This window comes from Rana temporaria, chromosome 2, assembly GCF_905171775.1.
Source record: "Rana temporaria chromosome 2, aRanTem1.1, whole genome shotgun sequence".
Classification (NCBI taxonomy): domain Eukaryota; kingdom Metazoa; phylum Chordata; class Amphibia; order Anura; family Ranidae; genus Rana; species Rana temporaria.
In genome coordinates, this window is record NC_053490.1 from 518,432,854 (window position 1) to 518,454,678 (window position 21,825).

The 21,825-nt window shown below is 44.3% G+C and overlaps 1 protein-coding gene across 1 annotated transcript in view; it reads right to left on the reverse strand.

Annotated features, from left to right (window-relative positions):
• Nucleotides 1-381: 381 nt before the first annotated feature.
• GJA5 (gap junction protein alpha 5) overlaps nucleotides 382-21,825 on the reverse strand; it is a 74,873-nt gene continuing 53,429 nt past the window's right edge. The window contains exons 2-3 of the mRNA XM_040339052.1: nucleotides 6,932-7,017; nucleotides 382-1,784 (exon numbers count right to left, since the gene is read on the reverse strand). Of these exons, the coding sequence (XP_040194986.1) occupies nucleotides 663-1,760 (1,098 nt within the window). The 5' untranslated portion in view covers nucleotides 1,761-1,784; nucleotides 6,932-7,017 and the 3' untranslated portion in view covers nucleotides 382-662. The remainder of the gene's footprint in view (nucleotides 1,785-6,931; nucleotides 7,018-21,825) is intronic.

A 21,825-nucleotide genomic window follows, 5' to 3' on the forward strand; every position in this document is an offset into this window, starting at 1 on the left:
AGTACCGCATTTGGCCTGAGGTGGGGGGGCGCCAGAGCCGAGCGGTAAAAATCGGTGGTGTTCGGAAACGGCCGGAAAGGTCCGAGGACAGTTTGGCTGACCTCGACAAACCTCAGAAAGGCTCGTGAACGGAGTCTTTCCGAGGTTTGCTGAGGTCAGCCGAACTGTCCTTGGTCTTTCCGGCCGTTTCCGAGGCTCTCCGGTGCCCCCCGCCTCTGGTCACATGCGGTATTGCATGTCATTGAAGTCAATGAGGAACAAATTATTTTCGTTTTCATTGACTTCAATGGGGAAACGCGCTTTGATATGCAAGTACTTTGGATTACCAGCATTCTCCTGGAACGGATTATGCTCGTAATCCGAGGTTCCACTGTAGTTCTATTTTTTTGCATACATCTGTATACTATACCCGAGTACATCCTTGCATAGCCCTTCACATCTATGGGAAACTGTAGAAGGCACCTGGGCTTCCTGGACAGGAAGAATGCGCCAAAATTCACGTTGAAAGGGTTCCGGTGCCTCGGCACAAAAACCCTTAAGCCACAAATCACAGTACAAAAAAATTGTTACATTCCAGACCCAAAATAGATTGTTTTCTACGGCTATATAAATACGCAACAATAGGAAGGCTACAAAACCCTCTTGAAACCCCCAAAAAATGTTCACACTGCCAAATCATCTGAGCGGGCTTTGCTGCTGGTGCGGCTTGTCTTGCTCAAACGCCGACCGCCATGATAGTAACCGTTAGGCATGTTGTGTGGCGCAGAGTGATTGGTCACCGGAGCGTTTTGTGAATAGTTGATGTTGATGAATTGTCCTTGTCCGATGTCATCTTCAGTTTGGACCCTCTCGGTGGCAAAGTTGGCCGTGTTTTGTTGAGATGCGAGTGTGTCGTGGAAGGGGGCACCAAACTTGCCTTTGCCAGCGTTTAGACATTGGTTAAAATCTGGCGGAGGCGTACAGCTCTGGGAGCGATGCTCTGGCTCTATGGTGGCCACCTTTAAGGCATTTTGGCCACTTGGCGGTGGTCTAGTTATTTTCCGCTTAAGAGCCTTCCATGCCAAATAGTAGAGTTCCACTAAGCTCATCAGAAGTGAGAGTGTGGCCACCGCCAACATGAAAACGATGAATACGTTCTTCTCGGTTGGCCTGGATACGTAGCAGTTCACAGGATGTGGACAGGGTTTCCTCTTGCATATATAGAGGGTCTCCAGAAAGATTCCATACAGCATGTATTGTCCAACGATAAAAGCTACCTCCATCACGGTGCGGATGAGAATGCTACACACGTACGTTTTTAACAAGCTTCCCTGGAGCCTGATTTTTCCGGTGATCTCATCCTTATACGGAAGTTCTAGTCTTTCAGTTGGGTACTCTTGCTGGTGGTAGCTTGAGTCTTTGTTCATGTCCTGTTTGGATTTCATTTCCTCCTCCCTAAACTTTTTCTTTTCCTCCACCCTGATTGTGTGCATGGCATGCCCCATATAAAGTAAGGATGGAGTGGACACAAAAATTATCTGTAGGACCCAAAACCTGATGTGGGAGATGGGGAACGCTTTGTCGTAGCAAACGTTTTCGCAACCGGGTTGGGTGGTGTCACACATGAAGTCCGATTTTTCGTCTCCCCAGGAGGACTCCGCAGCGGTGCCGAGGACCAACATTCGGAAGATGAACAGGATGGTCAGCCATACTTTCCCCACCACTGTGGAATGCTTCTGTACTTCCTCTAAGAATTCCCCCAGGAAGGTCCAGTCACCCATGGCTCCTTGTCTTGGTCAGGCACTCTGTGAAAGTGAGAAATATCTTGAATATAACCATACTTCATAAAAGCCTAACTTTAATTAAGATAAAAATGATCCCTTGCAGTGGGGCTGCACCCTCAAGTATTAAAGGGGTTGTAAAGCTTTGTGTTTTTTCACCTTAATCCCCCCCCGAGCCCCCATTTTACTTACCTAAACCCTGAATCTCCGTGGGCACGATCCCGCCTTGCTTTCCCCCCAGCTCCTCATTGGATGATTAATAGCAGCCCAGCCATTAGCTCTCACTGCTGTCAATCAAATAAATGACGCGGCACGCCGGGCGGTGGAGCCGAGTGATACAGTCGGCGCCACTGGTAGGCTGCATCTGACAGGCACTAGTGAGGCTGCATCTGACAGGCACTGGTAGGCTGTGCATGTGCAATTCATTTAGTTACAAATTTGTTTAACAAATTTAGACAAATTTGGTAATTCGTAAATGTCCGAATTTTAAAATTTGTCCGAATATTAAAAAATTAGAATTTTTTTCGAAATTCTGAAAAATCTAAATTTCGAAAATACTGAAAATCGAAATGTCGGAAATTCTGAAAATCAAAATTTCGGAAATTTGGAAATTCAAAAATAAGGATGAAAATCTGAAAATTCAAAAGAACAAACATCCAAAAATATCAGAATTTTCTAATTTTTCTGAAATTTTCGGAAATTCTGAAAAACAAAAATGTCCGAAATTCTGAAAATCTAAACTTTGGAAATTCGGGAAAATCTAAATTTCCGAAATTGAAAATTTGAAAATTCGGAAATCCGAAAAGAAGAATGAAAATCCAATAGTTCAAAAACCTGTAAATTGGAAATAATAACTAATAATTACTCAACTATTAAATTATAGGTATTGGAATTTCCTTTCAAATTTGGCTGTTAGTGAGCATAACAAATATGGATTTATCCAAAGTTAAAGCGGATCTCCACTCTAAAGTGGAGTCCCGCTGATCGGAACCCTCCCCCCCTCCGGTGTCACATTTGACACCTTTCAGGGGGGAGGGGGGTGCAGATACCTGTCTACAGACAGGTATCTGCACCCACTTCCGGCCCTACGATACGGGCAAAGGACGGGTTTTTTCCTTACCTTCCGTCCGTCCCCCGTTGTATGCTGGGAACACTCGGCTCCCAGCACACAGCGGGAGCCAATCGGCGGGCGCAGCGCGACTCGCGCATGCGCCGTAGGGAACCGGGCAGTGAAGCCGGAGCGCTTCACTTCCTGGTTCCCTCACCGTGGATGGAGGGGGGAGCAGCAGGGTGACGAGCGATCGCTCGTCATCTGCTGCGATCACCGCTGGACTCCAGGACAGGTAAGTGTCCTTATATTAAAAGTCAGCAGCTGCAGTATTTGTAGCTGCTGGCTTTTAATACATGTTTTTAGTGGCACATCCACTTTAAGAATTATCTAAAATAACAAATGCCGTATCTAAATGAATGGAACATAATGAATTAATAATAATAAATAACAATAATAATAATAATAATAATAATAATAATAATAATAAAAACGTATTATTATTAACATTTATTATTAATTTTTTTCCATTTCATTTGTTAAGATGTGGCATTCTTTATTTCGGACAATTTGTAATTTCAGATAAATTCGTATTCACTTACAGCCAAATTTGAAAGGAAATTACAATACCTATAATTTAATAGTTAAGTTATTATTAGTTAGTTAGTTTGGGCCAGATTCACGTAGAATTGCGGCGGCGTAACGTATCGTAGATACGTTAGACCGCCGCAAGTTTTCATCGCAAGTGCCTGATTCACAGAGCACTTGCAATGAAAACCTACGCCGGTGGCCTCCAGCGTAAGCCCGCGTAATTTAAATGGGCATGTGCAATTTAAATTAGGCGCGCTCCCGCGTCGGACCTACTGCGCATGCTCCGTTTCAAAATTCCCGCCGTGCTTTGCGCGCCGTGACGTCATTTTTTCGAACGGCGACGCGCGTAGCGTAATTCCGTATTCCCGGACGGCTTACGCAAACAACGTTAATTTTAAAATTTCGACGCGGGAACGACGGCCATACTTTATACAGCAATACGATTGCTGTGTAAAGTTAAGGCACCAAAAACGACGACTAACTTTGCGACGGGAAACTAGACTAGCGGCGACGTAGCGAACGCGAAAATCCATCGTGAATCGCCGTAACTCCTAATTTGCATACCCGACGCTGGTTTACGACGCGAACTCCCCCCAGCGGCGGCCGCGGTACTGCATCCTAAGATCCGACAGTGTAAAACAATAAACAAATTCTATGAATCAGTCGCATAGATACTCTGAGAGATACGACGGCGTATCTGAGATACTCCGTCGTATCTCTGCTGTGAATCTGGCCCTTAGTTATTAATAAAAATTTGGGATTTTCATTCTCTCTAATTTTCGGATTTTCGGATTTTCTGAATTTCCAAATTTCTGAATTTTCAAATTTTTGAATTCCGATTTTTCAAATTTCTGAATTTACTAATTTTACAGCTTACGAATTTTCCACGAGGGGGACCCGATGTGCGTGGCTGGCGATGGCCGCCGGGCCAACCGCGCGATCGCGTGCACACACATACAAATCCCTGTGCAGTCAGAGGAGAGGAGACATTTTTGTTCCTAGTAAGTAGGAACAACAATATGTCTCCTCTCCTACTCAGTCCTATCCCCATACAGTTAGAACACACTGAGGGAACACACATTTAACCCCTTGATCGCCCCCTAGTGTTTAACCCCTTCCCTACCAGTGACATTTACACAGTAATCAGTGCATTTTTTTAGCATAAATGTCAATGGTCCCAAAAATGTGTCAAAAGTGTCCGATGTGTTTGTTGCAATGTTGCAGTGCTGCTAAAAATCACAGCAGATCACCGGCATTACTAGTAAAAAAAATAATGATAATAAAATAACATAAATCCAGGGCTTTTTTTCAGGGGGAACTTGGGGGAACTCAGTTCCACCACCTCTGACTCAGACCCTTTGGTGCCTGCTCACCACAATCACTTGTAAACACAAAAGTCTGGTTTCTGTGTTTACAAGTGACAGCTCTGTACTGTGTGTAACCCCCCCTGAACTCTGCACTTTGTGTGTAATGCAATCTTGGTATTTAATGCCCCTTTAAGACCCTCCTACTGTTTGTGAAATCTGAACGGGTCGTGGTTGAGTTCCTGCATAAGCTCTGCATAAATCTATTCCATAGATGCTATGGGGCAGATCCACAGAGCAAGTACGCCGGCGTATCTACTGATACGCCGGCGTACTTTCAAATTTCCCGCGTCGTATCTTTAGTTTGAATCCTCAAACCAAGATACAACGGCATCTGGGTAAGATCTGACAGGCGTACGGCTTCGTACGCCTTCGGATCTTAGGCACCATACACACGAGAGGATACATCCGCTGAAAAATCTCAGCGGATCGGTTTCAGCGGATAGACCCCCTGGTGTGTACGTTCCAGCGGATATTTATCCGCGGATATTTATCCGCGGATATTTCCGATTTCCAGCAGATAAAAATTTGTAGACATGCTAACAAATCTATCTGCTGGAATCGGCTCCAGCGGATCGATCCAGTGGTCTCACCGGATCGATCCGTCGAACCCATCCCTCGCATGCGTCGTAATAATTCGACGCATGCGTGGATATCCTTAAATGACAGCGTCGCACACGTCGCCGCGTCATCATCGCGGCGACGGCGCGACACGTCACCGCGATGGGAATTCGGCGCGGATTTTGATCCGATGGTGTGTACACTCCATCGGATCAAAATCCTCAGAGGATTTATCCGCGGATACTTCAGCGCCCGCTGGGTGGAGTTCACGTAGTTTTCCACGTCGGGTATGCAAATTAGCGATTTACGACGATCCACGTACGTATGCGCGGCCGTCGCATTTTCTAATGTCGTCTGTAGTCGGCTTTTTCCGGCGTATAGTTAAAGCTGGTATTTTGCGGCGTATACATAGACTTGCCATGTTAAGTATGGCTGTCGTTCCCGCGTCGAAATTTGAAATTTTTTTTTTTTGCGTAAGTCGTCCGTGAATAGGGATGGACGTAACTCACGTCTAAGTTAAAAAAATGAAGTACTAGCGACGTCATTTAGCGCAATGCACGGCGGGAAATTTCGGAACGACGCATGCGCATTTCATTCGGTGCGGGGACGCGCTTCATTTATATGAATCACGCCCCCTACCCGCCTATTTGAATTCTGCCGCCAGAAATACACTACGCCGCCGTAACGAAGAAGATCCGCCAGGTAAGGTACGGCGGCGTAGCGTATCTCTGATACGCTGCGCCCATCTAATTATCTGTAGATCTGGCCCTATAACTTTTGCGCAAACCAATCAATATACGCTTATTGCGATTTTTCTTAACCAAAAATATGTAGAAGAATACATATCGGCCTAAACTGATGAAGAAATGTGTTTTTTAAAAACATTTATGGGGATATTTATTATTGCAAAAAGTAAAAAATATATATATTTTTTTTTTCAAAACTTTTTTGTTTATAGCGCAAAAAAATAAAAACTGCAGAGGTGATCAAATACCACCAAAAGAAAAAAAAAAGGACGCAAATTTTGTTTGGGTACAGCGTCGCACAATTGTCAGTTAAAGCGACGCAGTGACGAATTGTAAAAAGTGCTCTGGTCAGGAAGGGGGGTAAAACCTTCCGGGGCTGAAGTGGTTAAAGGGATGAAGTGGTAACTCCTGAATTTGACATAAATGGAACTGCCTGCATGAGGATTCTTGGAACTCCTGGAACATCCCTATGCGGGCAAACACGGCCCCCGCACAGGCGCACGCTATAGTACGCACCGTGTGAACGCGGCCAAGATTAGAGCTGAACGAAAAAAGCTTCGGTAATAATTTTAAGCCTATAATTCATTTGTAAAACCGGAATAATTTAACAGAGCGGCTCAAATGCATTTGTTCCTATCTGTGGGGAAATTCGATTTTCTTTCCCATTATATACATTTAATCATTTTTAATAAATGTAACTTTGGCAGCACAAAAATCCCATTTTGGTGATTTTTTCCCCTGGGCGGTCCGCTCAGATTAGATTTTATATCTTGGGCTTGTTGAATCTGAAGGAAGCGATTATTAGATTCATTGCGATTCCTCCACGCTCGTCTCGTGATCTCATCAGCTGATGACGCTTACCACAAATTAATCATTGTTCTCCTCTACGCATCATGTCCTCCGGGTCCCGAGACTCTCGTGGGTTTCCTTCGGCGAAACGGCCTTGCCTGATGACGGGAAAATAGAGAAAAACTGTCAGATTTTGCTGCTTAAAGCGGAACTTTACCCATAACAATCTGATAACAAATAAAGTTCTTTAGCAAGGAACATACATTCCATATTAAAAATTATACTACCAAAATTATGATTTTTTTTTATTAAATATTTAAAAAAGTCAAATAAATCGTAATTTTCTTTTATTTATTTTTATTTAAATCAGATTTTTTTTTATTTAAATCTGATTTTCGTGATTTACATTTTTTTTATTTAAATGTTTTGTTTTATTAAAATGGGATTTTTTTATTTAAAAAATATTTTTTTTATTTAAAATCATATTTTTTTTCATTTAAATCAGATTATTTTTATTTAAATCATATTTTTTTATTTAAATCATATTTTTTTTAATCTGCTTTTTTTTATTTAAATCTGATTTTTTTTTATTTAAATCAGATTTTCGTGATTTACATTTTTTTTTATTTAAAGCGGGGGTTCACCCCAATTTTTTTTTTAACATTACATTCAGCCGAGTTGTCATAATGACAATCGGCTGTTTTTTTTTATTTTATCCCCGTACATACCGTATTTTCACCGCCGCTTCCGGGTATGTCTTCTGTGGGACTGGGCGTTCCTAATTGATTGACAGGCTTCCGACCAGCGCATACAGCGTGCCACGAGTTGCCGAAAGAAGCCGGGCTGCGAGTCGGCTCTATACGGCGCCTGCGCACCGACGTTCGGCTTCTTTCGGCAACTCGTGACGCGCAGTATGCGACGGTCGGAAGTCTGTCAATCAATTAGGAACGCCCAGTCCCGCAGAAGACATACCCAGAAGCGGCGGTGAAAATACGGTATGTACGGGGATATAATAAAAAAAAACAGCCGATTGTCATTATGACAACTCGGCTGAATGTAATGTTAAAAAAAAAAATTGGGGTGAACCCCTGCTTTAAATGTTTTTTTTTATTATTAAAATGGGATTTTTTTATTTAAAAAAAATTTTTTTTATTTAAAATCATATATTTTTTTTCATTTAAATCAGATTATTTTTACTTAAAAAAGTGGGGTAGCCATCCGGGGCCCTGGGGACCTCTGGGCCCTTTAATAAAAATAAAAAAAAAAATAAAAAAAATATATGTTTCTTTTTTTTTTAAAAGGGGGGGGGTTTCCATCTGGGGCCCTGGGGACCTCTGGGCCCTTTATTAATATTAATAATATAAATAAATATATATATATATATATATATATATATATATATATATATATAAAAAGAAATTACAAAAAAAGGGGGGTTGCCATCCGGGACCTTTAATAAAAAAAAAAAAAAAAACCTCTGGGCCCTTTAATAAAGAAAAATATATAAAAAATTAATAAAATAAACATTTATAAAAAAAAAAAGAGGGGGGGGTTGCCATCCAGGGCCCTGGGGAGCTCTGGGCCCTTTAATAAAAAAAACAAATAAAAAAGAATATATAAAACCTCTGGGCCCTTTAATAAAGAAAAATATAAAAAAAATAAAAAAAAAATAAACATTTATTGAAAAAAAAAAAAAAGGGGGTTTGCCACATAGGGCCCTGGGGACCTCTGAGCCCTTTAATAAAAAAATACATATATATATATATATATCAGTATATATTAGTGCTGTCAGTTAAACGCGTTATTAACGGCGTTAACACAAACCCATGTTAACGCCGTAAATTTTTTTATCGTGCGATTAACGTTCGGGGGTTATACCGGGACGATGCCTGCAGCCGCAGGCATCATCCCGGTACCGTTGTTTAGAGCGGGCGATCGGCTATCCAAACATAACAACCGATGCGGCTAAAAGCCGCTCGGTTGTTATGCCGGAGGAGCGGGAGGGGACATCCCCCCCTCCCGCCGCCTTTCGCCGCTCTGACCGGGCTTCCCGTCCCACCGGGAGACCCGATCCTCCATCCGCCGCGTTCTGTGTTCAGGCGGAGACTGACACTAAGCCGTAAACGGCTTTGATTCAGTCTCCGCATTGAAACCACGGAAGCGGCGTCATGACGTCACTTCCGGGTTTCTCGGCTGCCAATGGCGCCGGATTTAAAAAAGTACACAGTATTCAGAATCGCCGTTTTCGGCGATCTGAATACTTTGAAGTGCAAAGGAGGGCTCAGAGGTCTTTTAGACCCCGATCCCTCCATAAAGAGTACCTGTCACCACCTATTGCTGTCACAAGGGATGTTTACATTCCTTGTGACAGCAATAAAAGTGATCAAAATGTAAAAAAATAAAAAAACACAATTTAATATTATAAAAAAAAATAAAATAAATAAGAAAACAAAAAAAAAAAATGTTTTAAAGGGTGAACCTCCTTAATCGCGCGATTAATCGTGAGTTAACTATGACATTAATGCGATTGATCGCGATTAGAAATTTTAATCGCTTGACAGCACTAATATATATATATATATATATATATATATAAATATATATATATATATATATAAATATATATATATATATATATATATATATATATATATATATATATATATATAAATAAAAATAAAATAAAATATAAAAAATAAATAAAATTTTTTACAAAAAAGGGGGGGTTGCCACCCGGGCCCCTGGGGACCTCCGGACCCCTAAAAAAAAGGGGGTTGCCATCCGGGCACCTTACAGGTGTACTGCCTGTACCCCCCTGATGGCGGCCCTGGCAGTCAGTTGAGTGGATTGGAGACATGAATGCAACTTCAAAAGTTGTTTTCAGAAAATCTGCAGCTTTTTCATAAAAGAGTAGCTGCTATGAAAGTCCTTATTCAGGTACTTACTGTCTAGGGTGACAACCGCCTCCCAACTGTGCTCCTGCGTTGTCACCCTGTCACATGCACCCCTGATGGACATGACAACAACGGCAACTCTTGTAATATTGCAAAACTGAATTGTCATCTCTAGTTAAGGTTTATATCTACTGTAAGTCATCTGCTCTTCCTAGGCTCGCCAAAAAACACTTTTTGTTTCCCTTTAAAGGGACGGGTTGGCATTCCTGATCCTTTATCTCACCATTGCTCTTTACAGCTGCCTCATTAAATAATCTTCCTTGTGTATACAGGTGCCTTGTGATGTTTTCTCTCCATAGAGAGCCTATTCCCTGCTCCGAATAATCAACATCCCCCGCCAGCGGGAGATCACTGTGACAAATAAGCACTCGGCGCGGCCGCTGACAATACACAAAGCTTGGAACAATGACCGAGCTTCAAGTACCGAAGTGTTCTTGGAATGGAGCTGCAGAGCTATGAAGGGGGTTTGGAAGCACAATACTGAACACAATGTCAGAATAATGGGGTAGATTCAGGTACCGCTGCGCACTTCTAACGGAGGCGCAGCGTACCGTTTTTACCCTGCGCCTACGCAAATTATCTGCGCTACGCTTCATTCATGAAGCAGTAGCTACGTAATTTGCGCAGGCGCTCCTTAAAACTGACCGGCGTAAGGGCGCGTAATGTAAATGATCCCGTAGGGGGCGTGGATCATTTTAATTAGGCGCATTCCCGCGCCGAACGTAGTGCGCATGCTCCGTCGGGAAACTTTCCCGACGTGCATTGCGGCAAATGACGTCGCAAGGACGTCATTTGCTTCAAAGTGAACGTAAATGGTGTCCAGCGCCATTCACGATTCACTTACGCAAACGACGTTAAATTTTTAATTTGCGACGCTGGAACGACGGGTATACGTAGCATTGGCTGCCTCTGCTAATAGCATGAGCAGCCTTACGCGGAACCCGACGAACGAAAACGACGTAAACTGCGTACGCAGGGCTCGCGTAGGGTTGTGAATCGGCGTTAGTATGCAATTTGCATACTATACGCTGACCACTACGGGAATGCCCCCTAGCGGCCAACGTAAGAATGCAGCCTACGATACGACGGCATAAGAGCCTTATGCCAGTCATATCTTAGGCTGCAGTCGGCGTAACGAGCTTTCTGAATACAGAAAAGTCGTTACGCCGGCGCAACTAAGCAATTGCGCTGCGTAACTATGGTTACGCAGACGCAATTGCTACCTGAATCCACCCCAATGTAGATACTAAGGGGTGTATTTATATATATATATATATATATATATATATATATATATATATATATATATATATATATTTATTTATTTATTTAAAAAAATCGTATAGCTGTCCGTCTATTAAAACTGCATGTAAATTCGTTCTGAGCGGAAAATCGAATGTTCTCAGGCTATAGTCTGCAATTTGAATCTGGAAATGTGGAAAATACGGCATTATGGCCACTAGATGGAGCTGAGGAGCTTACATATTTGTTATAGTCAGCGCCATCTAGTGGCCATAATGGCGTGTTTTACACATTAGCCACTTGCTTACATATTTACATAGTAGGTGAGGTTGAAAAAAGACATCAAGTCCAACCTATGTGTGTGATTATAGGTCAGTATTACACTGTGTATCCCTGTATGTTGTGGGTGTTCAGATGATTATCTAATATTTTAAATTATCGATGTTCCCTTCCTGTGAAAGGGGATTCCACATCCTTGCCGCTCTTACGGTAAAGAACCCTCTACATAGTGTAAGGGGTTAGCTCGGTAGCGGGGTGTGTGACCCCTTGGATGGATTCACTACACACTGAGGGCCAGATTCACATAGAAGAGCGGCGGCGTAACGTATCGTAGATACGTTACACCGCCGCAATTTTTCATCGCAAGTGCCTGATTCACCAAGCACTTGCGATGAAAACCTACGCCGGCGGCCTCCGGCGCAAGGCGGGCCAATTTAAATGGGCGTGCACCATTTAAATTAGGCGCGCTCCCGCGCCGGACCTACCGCGCATGCTCCGTTTCCGAACTCCCGTCGTGCGTTGCGCGCCGTGACGTCATTTTTTCGAACGGCGACGCGCGTAGCGTAATTCCGTATTCCCGGACGGCTTACGCAAACGACGTTGATTTTAAAATTTCGACGCGCGAACGACGGCCATACTTTAGACAGCAATACGCTTGCTGACTAAAGTTAGGGCACCTAAAACGACGACTTACTTTGCGACGGGAAACTAGACTAGCGGCGACGTAGCGAACGCGAAAATCCGACGTGAATCGCCGTAACTCCTAATTTGCATACCCGACGCTGGTTTACGACGCAAACTCCCCCCCAGCGGCAGCCGCGGTATTGCATCCTAAGATCCGACAGTGTAAAACTATTACACCTGTCGGATCTTCTGGCTATCTATGCGTAACTGATTCTATGAATCAGCCGCATAGATAGAAACAGAGATACGACGGCGTATCTCCACTGTGAATCTGGCCCTGAATTTATACAGACAGGCAGTCGAAGACGGTTGAAAACAAAGAATTTGGTTTATTCTTCCATCTTGCTGGAAACAAGTGCAAGCATCCAAACAGCATAAACAAAATCAAACATAAAATAAACCCTGGCCACTTGGGGTGTCTACCTTCACCACACAGGAACCTACCTATGGAGTCTGGCACAGCCTAGTGCTGGGCAGACACTGCTGGTCATACAGCAGGAAAACAATAGTCTTTTGATTTTTATCACACAGAAAAATCAATCACCTTCTCACCTCCTCAGAAGACTTTCAGTACACTGCTCTCCTTACTCACAAAGCCTCAGGATGCAGCAATTCAGTGATAATCCTCTGGATTACTTATAGAGGCCTTAATTGCCTCATTCTGAACAGCTGAAGTTTTTCAACGCCCTTAGACCTTTTCTGGCTAGTTTTGCAGCCAGCGCCTAATAACAATTGCTGTATTGTCTAAACAAGGCAGAAATGTATGTTCCGTCTGTGACAACACCCACAGATTTACCTGACTTCCTGTCACAGTAGTTTAAGGTTAAACCTCATATCATTTCATTTTAGTGAACGGCCGCGTGTCTTATTAAATTCCCTTTTGTCACCATTATAGTATTTGTAGATTGAAATCATATCCCCTCTCAAGCGTCTCTTCTTTTGAGGGTACTTAAACCCTCAAAAGAAGAAGAAGAAGAAGAAGAAGAAGAAGCTGCCATTCAGGGACACCCCCCTTCCTAAAAAAAATATTTTTTGTGTATACTTTTCTTTGTGACCCCCATAGATTTCACTGGTTCATCATGGGACCTGTAGTTCTTCACGTGTAGGGGTGGGGGGGGGGGGTCACATCTTTAGCTCTGAGGGGTTCATGGTGGGACCTGTAGTCCTTCACTTTTTGGGGTCACATCCCCCCAAAAGTGAAGGACTACAAGTGCACCATCATGAACCCCTGAGATCTAAGGGTGTGATCCCATAGATTTCACAGGTTTATGCTGGGACCTGTAGATCTTCACTATTTGGGCGGCGAGGGGTGTTACATCTTCAGCTCTGCAGGGGGGGGGTCATGCTGGATCACACCCCCCCCCCCCCAAAGTAAAGGACTACCAGTCCCCCAGCATGAACCCCTGATATCTAAAGATGTGACCCCCCTAAATTTGAAACTCCCAGGATGAACCCGTGAGATCTAAGGGTGTGACCCCATAGATTTCACAGGTTCATGCTGGGGCCTGTAGTTCTTCACTAGTTGGGGTTCGGGGGGGTGTCACATCTTAAGCTCTGAGGGATTTTCATACTGGGACCTGTGTCAGTTTCATTCCGGGACACTGTATTGTCCCAGAGTGAAGGTGCCCGGGACAGACCTGCAGAGAGCGGGACTGTCCCGGGCAATCCGGAACACGTGGTCACCCTAGGCTGGTCAGATGCAAAGTTGGGAGAGCGTAAGACCACCACGTGGCCCACACCTTAAGAAGATTCACCCCATACTTCAAAAGTGGAGATTAACTCAAGTGAAAGTAAAATCCCAAATTTTGAGTTGTCACCACAACAGTAGACATGTGCACACTGAAATATTTTGTTTCGGAATTTCGGCTTCTGAAAAAAATACATGGGCCAGATTCAGAAAGAGATACGACGGCGTATCTCCTGATACGCCGTCGTATCTCTGAGTGCGCTCGGTCGTATCTATGCGCCTGATTCAGAGAATCAGTTACGCATAGATATCCCTAAGATCCGACAGGTGTAAGTGTCTTACACCGTCGTATCTTAGGCTGCAATTTCACGCTGGCCGCTAGGTGGCGCTTCCGTTTGTTTACGCGAGGATTATGCAAATTAGTATTTACGTCGATTCAGAAACGAACGACCGCCCGGCGCTTTTTTTTTACGTCGTTTGCGTTCGGCTTTTTCCAGTGTAAAGTTACCCCTGCTATATGAGGGGTATGTGCGGCGTATCCTATGTTAAGTATGGCCGTCGTTCCCGTGCTGAGTTTTGAAATTTTTACGTCGTTTGCGTAAGTCGTTCGCGAATACTGCTGGACGTAATTTACGTTCACGTCGAAAGCAATGACGTTTTGCGGCGGATTTTAGAGCATGCGCACTGGGATGTGCGCATGCGCCGTTAAAAAAAAAGTCAAATACGCGGGGTCAAGCCAAATTTAAATAAAACACGCCCCCTACATCCCCATTTGAATTACGCGGCCTTACGCCACAACACATACGTTACGCCGCCGTAACTAAGGGCGCAAGTTCTTTCTGAATAAAGAACTCGCGCCCAAAGTTAGAGCGGCGTAACGTATCGGAGATACGTTACGCCGGCCGGACAGATACGCTCAGGTATCTGAATCCGGCCCCATGTATTTAGTTACTCCTGAAATTCATTTTTATTTATTTTGTTTTGTTAAAAAATGCATTAGTCCGAAAATCCGAATGAATTAGGGTCGAATCTGTCATTGAAGGTTTATGGTGTCTGTCGGATGTTCTAAGAATATTCGACGGAGCAGCTAAACTGTACGACGCCGCGATCGTACATTTCCGGTCGAATGCTCCGCCCACAAGCTATAGTAGAATTCTAATGTTGTATGACTAGTAATAATTATATTTATAAATTATTATTACTAGTCAACCAACATTAGAATTTCCTATAGCCTATGGGAGGAGCATTTCACCTTAAATGTCCGCTCACGGCGATCGTATGTTTTTAGCTGCCTCGTTAAATCTTCAGGTCTCTATAATGTCAAATCTTTTCTCTCTATGTCGAATAATCTAGGACTAATAGAGTTAGGTTAGGCACATTCGACCACAGATTCGATAGACACAGATCGCTATTGTCAGCGTCATGTCGAATCTTCTATCTACAGTGGAACCTCGGATTACGAGTATAATCCGTTCCAGGAGAATGCTCGTAATTCAAAGCACTTGCATATCAAAGTGAGTTTCCCCATTGAAGTCAATGGAAATGCAAAATAATTTGTTCTGCATTGACTTCAATGGCATGCAATACCGCATGCGGCCAGAGGTGGGGGGCACCAGAGAGCCTCGGAATCGGCTCGAAAGGCCCCAGGACAGCTCGGCTGTAAGCCCATACACGACCATTTTTTACAACCCGAAAAACTACATAGTTTAAAACGTTGTTAAAAAATGCAGCATGTACAAATTTTTTTTTTTTTGTTGTTTTTCAGAACCCGAAAAATTATGTGAAGCCCACACCATCGTTTTAAATGACATTTTTTAAAAACTTTGTTTTTTACATGCCGAAAAACGATCGTGTGTCGTGTGGCATTAGTCTAAGGCTGCATTCACACCTGAGCGTCGGTCGTTCGGTCGGTTTTTTGGGCGTTTTTTTCCGGCGTTTTGTCGCGCGTATTCATGCTTATTTGCGCGTTTGCATACAGCGTTGTCCGACGTTTTTGTACTTCAACGTTTTTTATTTTAGCCAATAGAAAAAATGATCATCTTTTCATCACTTGTTGCTATGTTGGTAGATTTTTTTAATCTTCTGCATGGGCGACAAGTTCTATTGATTAAAGCGACGAAACGTCCGTAGCAAACGCCCGTTGTCGCGCAAGTCGCTTGAATCGAGCGTTTCCATTACTTTCTATGGGAAATGGAAAGGCTCAAATACGCCGCTGTCGCGCGATTCGCGCGACAAAAAAAGGTCCGGGACTTGTTTGAGCTTCGCGCGACAGGCGTTTGGGCGTTCGGCGTTCAGGTGTGAACAGTCACCATAGCAAATAATGTATTTTCATCCCTCTGGCGTTTGTGAGCGTAGCGCTTCAGGCGTAAAAACGCCTAGGTGTGAATGGAGCCTAAGGACTAAAATACCATTTTAGTTTTAGTCCCATTTTAATCTTCTGCAATTGTTTTAGTTTTAGTCGTATTTAGTCGACTAAATCTCCTGTAAATTTTAGTCAACTAAAACTAATTTTAGTTGTATAAAATCTAATGGGTGTAATTAAATTGTAATGCATTCGTTAAAGTGGGGTTCCGGGCATAATTTTTTATTTATTTTTTGCAAGCTAAAATTAATCACATTAAATAGTCCCTAAAACATATTAATAGCTCCCCAATCGTTCCAGAAATCATTGCAAACACTTGCCTTATATCCTCCAGCTCATGTTGGAGGATCCATCAAATGTGTGGGCGTATCCATCATATGTGTGGCTGTATCCATCATATGTGTGGGCGTATCCATCATATGTGTGGGCGTATCCATCATATGTGTGGGCGTATCCATCATATGTGTGGGCGTATCCATCATATGTGTGGGCGTATCCATCATATGTGTGGCTGTATCCATCATATGTGTGGGCGTATCCATCATATGTGTGGCTGTATCCATCATATGTGTGGGCGTATCCATCATATGTGTGGGCGTATACATCATATGTGTGGGCGTATCCATCATATGTGTGGCCGTATCCATCATATGTGTGGGCGTATCCATCATATGTGTGGGCGTATCCATCATATGTGTGGCTGTATCCATCATATGTGTGGGCGTATCCATCATATGTGTGGGCGTATCCATCATATGTGTGGGCGTATCCATCATATGTGTGGCTGTATCCATCATATGTGTGGGCGTATCCTTCATATGTGTGGGCGTATCCATCATATGTGTGGGCATGTGAAGCCTGGTTTTCTTCCTGGTTTTCAGGGAGAGGTGCATGCTGGGTGATTTTTAGGCACAGTAATGCCCAGAGACTCCTGGGAAATGAGTGTCATCATTTCCCAGGAGGCAATGGGGTCTTAGGACAGGAAGTTGAACCACCTAGGACCAGGAAGTAGGCAGATTAGGAAATATGCCTAGTAACAGCCAGATAGAAGTGAGTAGAATTTAAAGGCAAGCTGTTAATAGAAAGTACATTTTTAGGGTGGAACTCAGCTTTAACATTTCTCTACAATTTCCAAACTCATTTTTATACTGCTGGATGGAAAATCTCATATGTTATTTATGGTATTGAGGTATGAACATGCACTACAGACCAGTGTTCATTTTGAAGTCAACTTTCAATTTAGTTTTAGTCTTATGCCCCTTACACAATATCGGAATTTCCGTAGGAAAAAGCCAGATGGACTTTTTCCATCTGAGTTTTTTCATCGGAAATTCCGATGAATTCCATCCGACTTTAGATATAGAACATGTTCTATATTTTTCCGATGGAATTCCGTCGGAATTCTGATGTGATTTGGCCAGGCAAAAGCCAGATCGTGTGTACGTGGCATTAGTCTTTTGACTAAAATGCCATTTTAGTTTTAGTCGTATTTGAGTCATCTCAGTTGTTTTAGTTTTAGTCATATTTTAGTCGACTAAAATAACCTTTGCTATCCAAATAAAAAAAAAATATGTTTTGTCTTTAGATCTGCATTAAAAGGGGTTGTAAAAGTACATTTTTTTTCCCTAAATAGCTTCCTTTACCTTAGTGCAGTCCTCCTTCACTTACCTCATCCTTCCATTTTGCTTTTAAATGTCCTTATTTCTTCTGAGAAATCCTCACTTCCTGTTCTTCTGTCTGTAACTCCACACAGTAATGCGAGGCTTTCTCCCTGGTGTGGAGAAAGCCTCCTGAGGGGGGAGGGGGCGAGCAGGAGTGTCATGACACCCACTAACACACAGCTCCTTTCTCTATCTACAAAGTAGAGAGTGTCCTGACTTGCCTGCTCGCCCCCTCCCCCCTCAAGAGGCTTTCTCCACACCAGGGAGCAAGCCTCGCATTACTGTGGTGAGTTAACGACAGAAGAACAGGAAGTGAGGATTTCTCAGAAAAAATAAGGACATTTAACCACTTAAGGACCGCCTAACGCCGATATACGTCGGCAGAATGGCACGGCTGGGCACAATCACGTACCTGTACGTGATTTTATAATGCCCAGCCATGGGTCGCGGGCGTGCGCCCGCGGCCCGGTCCGAAGCTCCTTGACCGCGCCCGCGGGACTCGCGGACCCGATCGCCGCTGGAGTCCCGCGATCGGTCCCCGGAGCTGAAGAACGGGGAGAGCTGTGTGTAAACACGGCTTCCCCGTTCTTCACTGTGGCGGCGTCATCGATCGTGTGTTCCCTTTTATAGGGAAACACAATCAATGACATCACACCTACAGCCACACCCCCCTACAGTTAGAAACACAAATGAGGTCACACATAACCCCTTCAATGCCCCCTTGTGGTTAACTCCCAAACCGTAATTGTCATTTTCACAGTAAACAATGCATTTTTTGCTGTGAAAATGACAATGGTCCCAAGAATTTGTCAAAATTGTCCGAAGTGTCCGCCATAATGTCGCAGTCACGAAAAAATCGCCGATCGCCGCCATTAGTAGTAAAAAACAATTTTTTTAATATAAAAATGCAATAAAACTATCCCCTATTTTGTAAACGCTATAAATTTTGCGCAAACCAATCGATAAACGCTTATTGCGATTTTTTTTACCAAAAATAGGTAGAAGAATACGTATCGGCCTAAACTGAGGAAAAAAATCGTTTTTTTTATATATTTTTGGGTGATATTTATTATAGCAACAAGTAAAAAATAGGGGCCCAGATTCAGTAAGCAATTGCGCCTGCGTAACCATAGGTTACACAGCGCAATTGTTTACTTGCGCCGGCGTTACGAATGCTCCTGATTCAGGAACATCGTAACGCCGACTGCAGCCTAAAATCTGCGTGGCATAAGGCTCTTATGCCACGCTGATTTTAGGCTGCATTCTTGCGTTGGCCGCTAGGGGGCGCTCCCATTGTGATCAGCGTATTGTATGCAAATTGCATACTAACACCGATTCGCAAAGTTGCGCGGGCCCTGCGTACGCAAGTTACGGATTTTCCGTACGGCGTCTTTAGCGTAAGTCTGCCCCTTCTAATAGTAAGGGCAGCCAATGCTAAAGTATACCGCCCTTCCCGCGTCGCGACGTTCAAATTTTACGTCGTTTGCGTAAGTGATTCGTGAATGGCGCTGGACGCCATTCACGTTCACTTTGAAGCAAATGACGTCCTTGCGACGTCATTTGCCGCAATGCATGTCGGGAAAGTTTCCCGACGGAGCATGCGCTTTACACTCGGCGCGGGAGCGCGCCTAATTTAAATGATTCCCGCCCCCTATGGGATCATTTACATTGCGCGCGCTTACGCCGGGCAATTTTGCCGGCGCGCCCTCGCAATTTACGGAGCTACTGCTCCGTGAATCGAGGGCAGCGCAAAATATTTGCGTGGGCTCAGGGCAAAAATGTACCTGAATCTGGGCCATTGTATTTTTTTCAAAATTGTCGCTCTATTTTTGTTTATAGCGCAAAAAATAAAAACCGCGGAGGTGATCAAATACCACCAAAAGAAAGCTCTATTTGTGGGGAAAAAAGGACGCCAATTTTGTTTGGGAGCTACGTCGCACGACCGCGCAATTGTCAGTTAAAGCGACGCAGTCCCGAATCGCAAAAAGGGGCCTGTATTTTGGTCCGGGTCTTAAGTGGTTAAAAGCAAAATGGAAGGATGAGGTAAGTGGAGGAGGACTGCACTAAGGTAAAGGAAGCTATTTAGGGATTTTTTTTTTTTTACCTTTGCAACCCCTTTAAGCACCCCCTGTAAAAAATAAAAATAAAAATAAAAAATAAAAATGAAACAAGAAGGCGGAAAATACTTGCCTTACCCCTCGGCTTGTGGTCCCCCATTGCCTAGGCACAAGTGATGTCCCTCATCTTTTGCGCTGGCCACTAGGATATGATATAGTCTCCCTTTGAATTGGTGTGCCGAGTGAATCAGGGACAGAGCTGTGCGAGGGAACAGACGAGATCGAACGTCTTATCAGTGACTGGGGAGAGTTTACAGGTCGGTGCTGAGTAAGAGGTGCCAGTCCTGGAATGTGCTGCCACTGTCACCGACCACAACTATGCCAAACACAGCTGCGGCACATCACTTACCATACCACTTACTCGCTGGCAGAGCCCTCTAAGCGGCCCGGCGAAAGGAAATGAAATATAAACAACACTTACGTTTTTATGATGATGAAGTCTAAAAACACGAGAGCCGGTCACAATTCAGAGGGATCCCGTCATTTACGTACATCAGGCTACCGCGTATCAGCCCGCCGAGCACCATATGTGGGAACGCACATCAGCTCTAAAGTTTATTTGGTATGCCCCCCGGGCATGTAAGATGAATTTCTCTGATCGGAAGGGGATGAGCTGTGATTAGCTCATTGAAGGCACACTTCTTCGGGCTGGATCCAGGGAATTCTTGGCTGGCTCGGATGTAGGATTACAGAATATGTTACCCCCAACATTTCATATTCCTGATACGTGGCGGCTGTACCATGTACTTGTATGAGAAAGTCTCCTGTTCTCTTTGCATTGCTTCCCTTGTGTGAAATTCCTGGTGATTCTGCCAGTCCCCCTGCTTTCCCTTTTAACAACTGACCACACTAGGCACGAGAACACAGCGTGGTCAGTTTTCTGGCTGTGCTGAGAACCCAGCCTGCTCTCCTCCAATAGTCAGACTTGTGCTGCACAGCCATTCACCGGGAAGACCAGTGTACTGCTGTTTCTCTTCCCCCAGCTCCCTGAGCTCCTTATGCGGCTGAGAACAGAGGATATGTGATCACTTATAAAAAAAAGGGGGGGGGGGTATAAATGTTTTCATATGTATACACAGCGCAGAAATCGGCGGCACGCTGTGTCCCCGGGATGTGGCTATTCCCCGATCTCTGTAAAGAGCCAATGACACGGCTCTTTACCCATGTGATCAGCTGTGTCCAATTACAGCTGATCACATGTAAACAAGGAGACACCAGTTATTGGCTTTCCTCTCCTCACACAGACAGCGTGTGAGGAGAGGAAAGCCGATCAGTGGACCCAACAGGGCCCAGCAGTGATGCCAGTCAGTGCCCAGCAGTGATGCCAGTCAGTGCCCAGCACTATTGCCAAACAGTGGCTATCAGTGATGCCAATCAGTGACCAACAGTGATGCCAGTCAGTGCCCAGCAGTGATGCCAGTCAGTGCCCAGCACTAATGCCAAACAGTGACTATCAGTGATGCCAATCAGTGACCAACAGTGATGCCAGTGTCCAGCACTAATGCCAGTCAGTGCCCAGCACTAATGCCATCCAGTGACTACCAGTGATGCCAATCAGTGACCAGAAGTGATGCCAGTCAGTGCCCAGCACTAATGCCAGTCAGTGCCCAGTACTAATGCCTATCAGTGACTATGCATGATGCCAATCAGAGCCCATCAGTGATGCCAGTCAGTGCCCATCACTAATGCCAGTCAGTGCCCAGCACTAATGCCAATCAGTGACTATTAGTGACTAGGGGTGCAACGGATCGTGCCTGATCCGCGATCCGAACAGGTCGACCTGTTCGGATCGGCACAGACTGTGATCTGCGGAGCGCACCCCCGCCGTGGCCTTAGGAAAGACTGCGGCTTCGGCCTAGCTTCGGAGCGGTCGGCCATCTTGGTACACCCGGCGGCGGTGCGCACTGACGTCATCACCCCTCTGCTATTCCTACCAGAGCGCGCGCCGCGATCTATTTTGAATGCATCTGCAAGACTGCA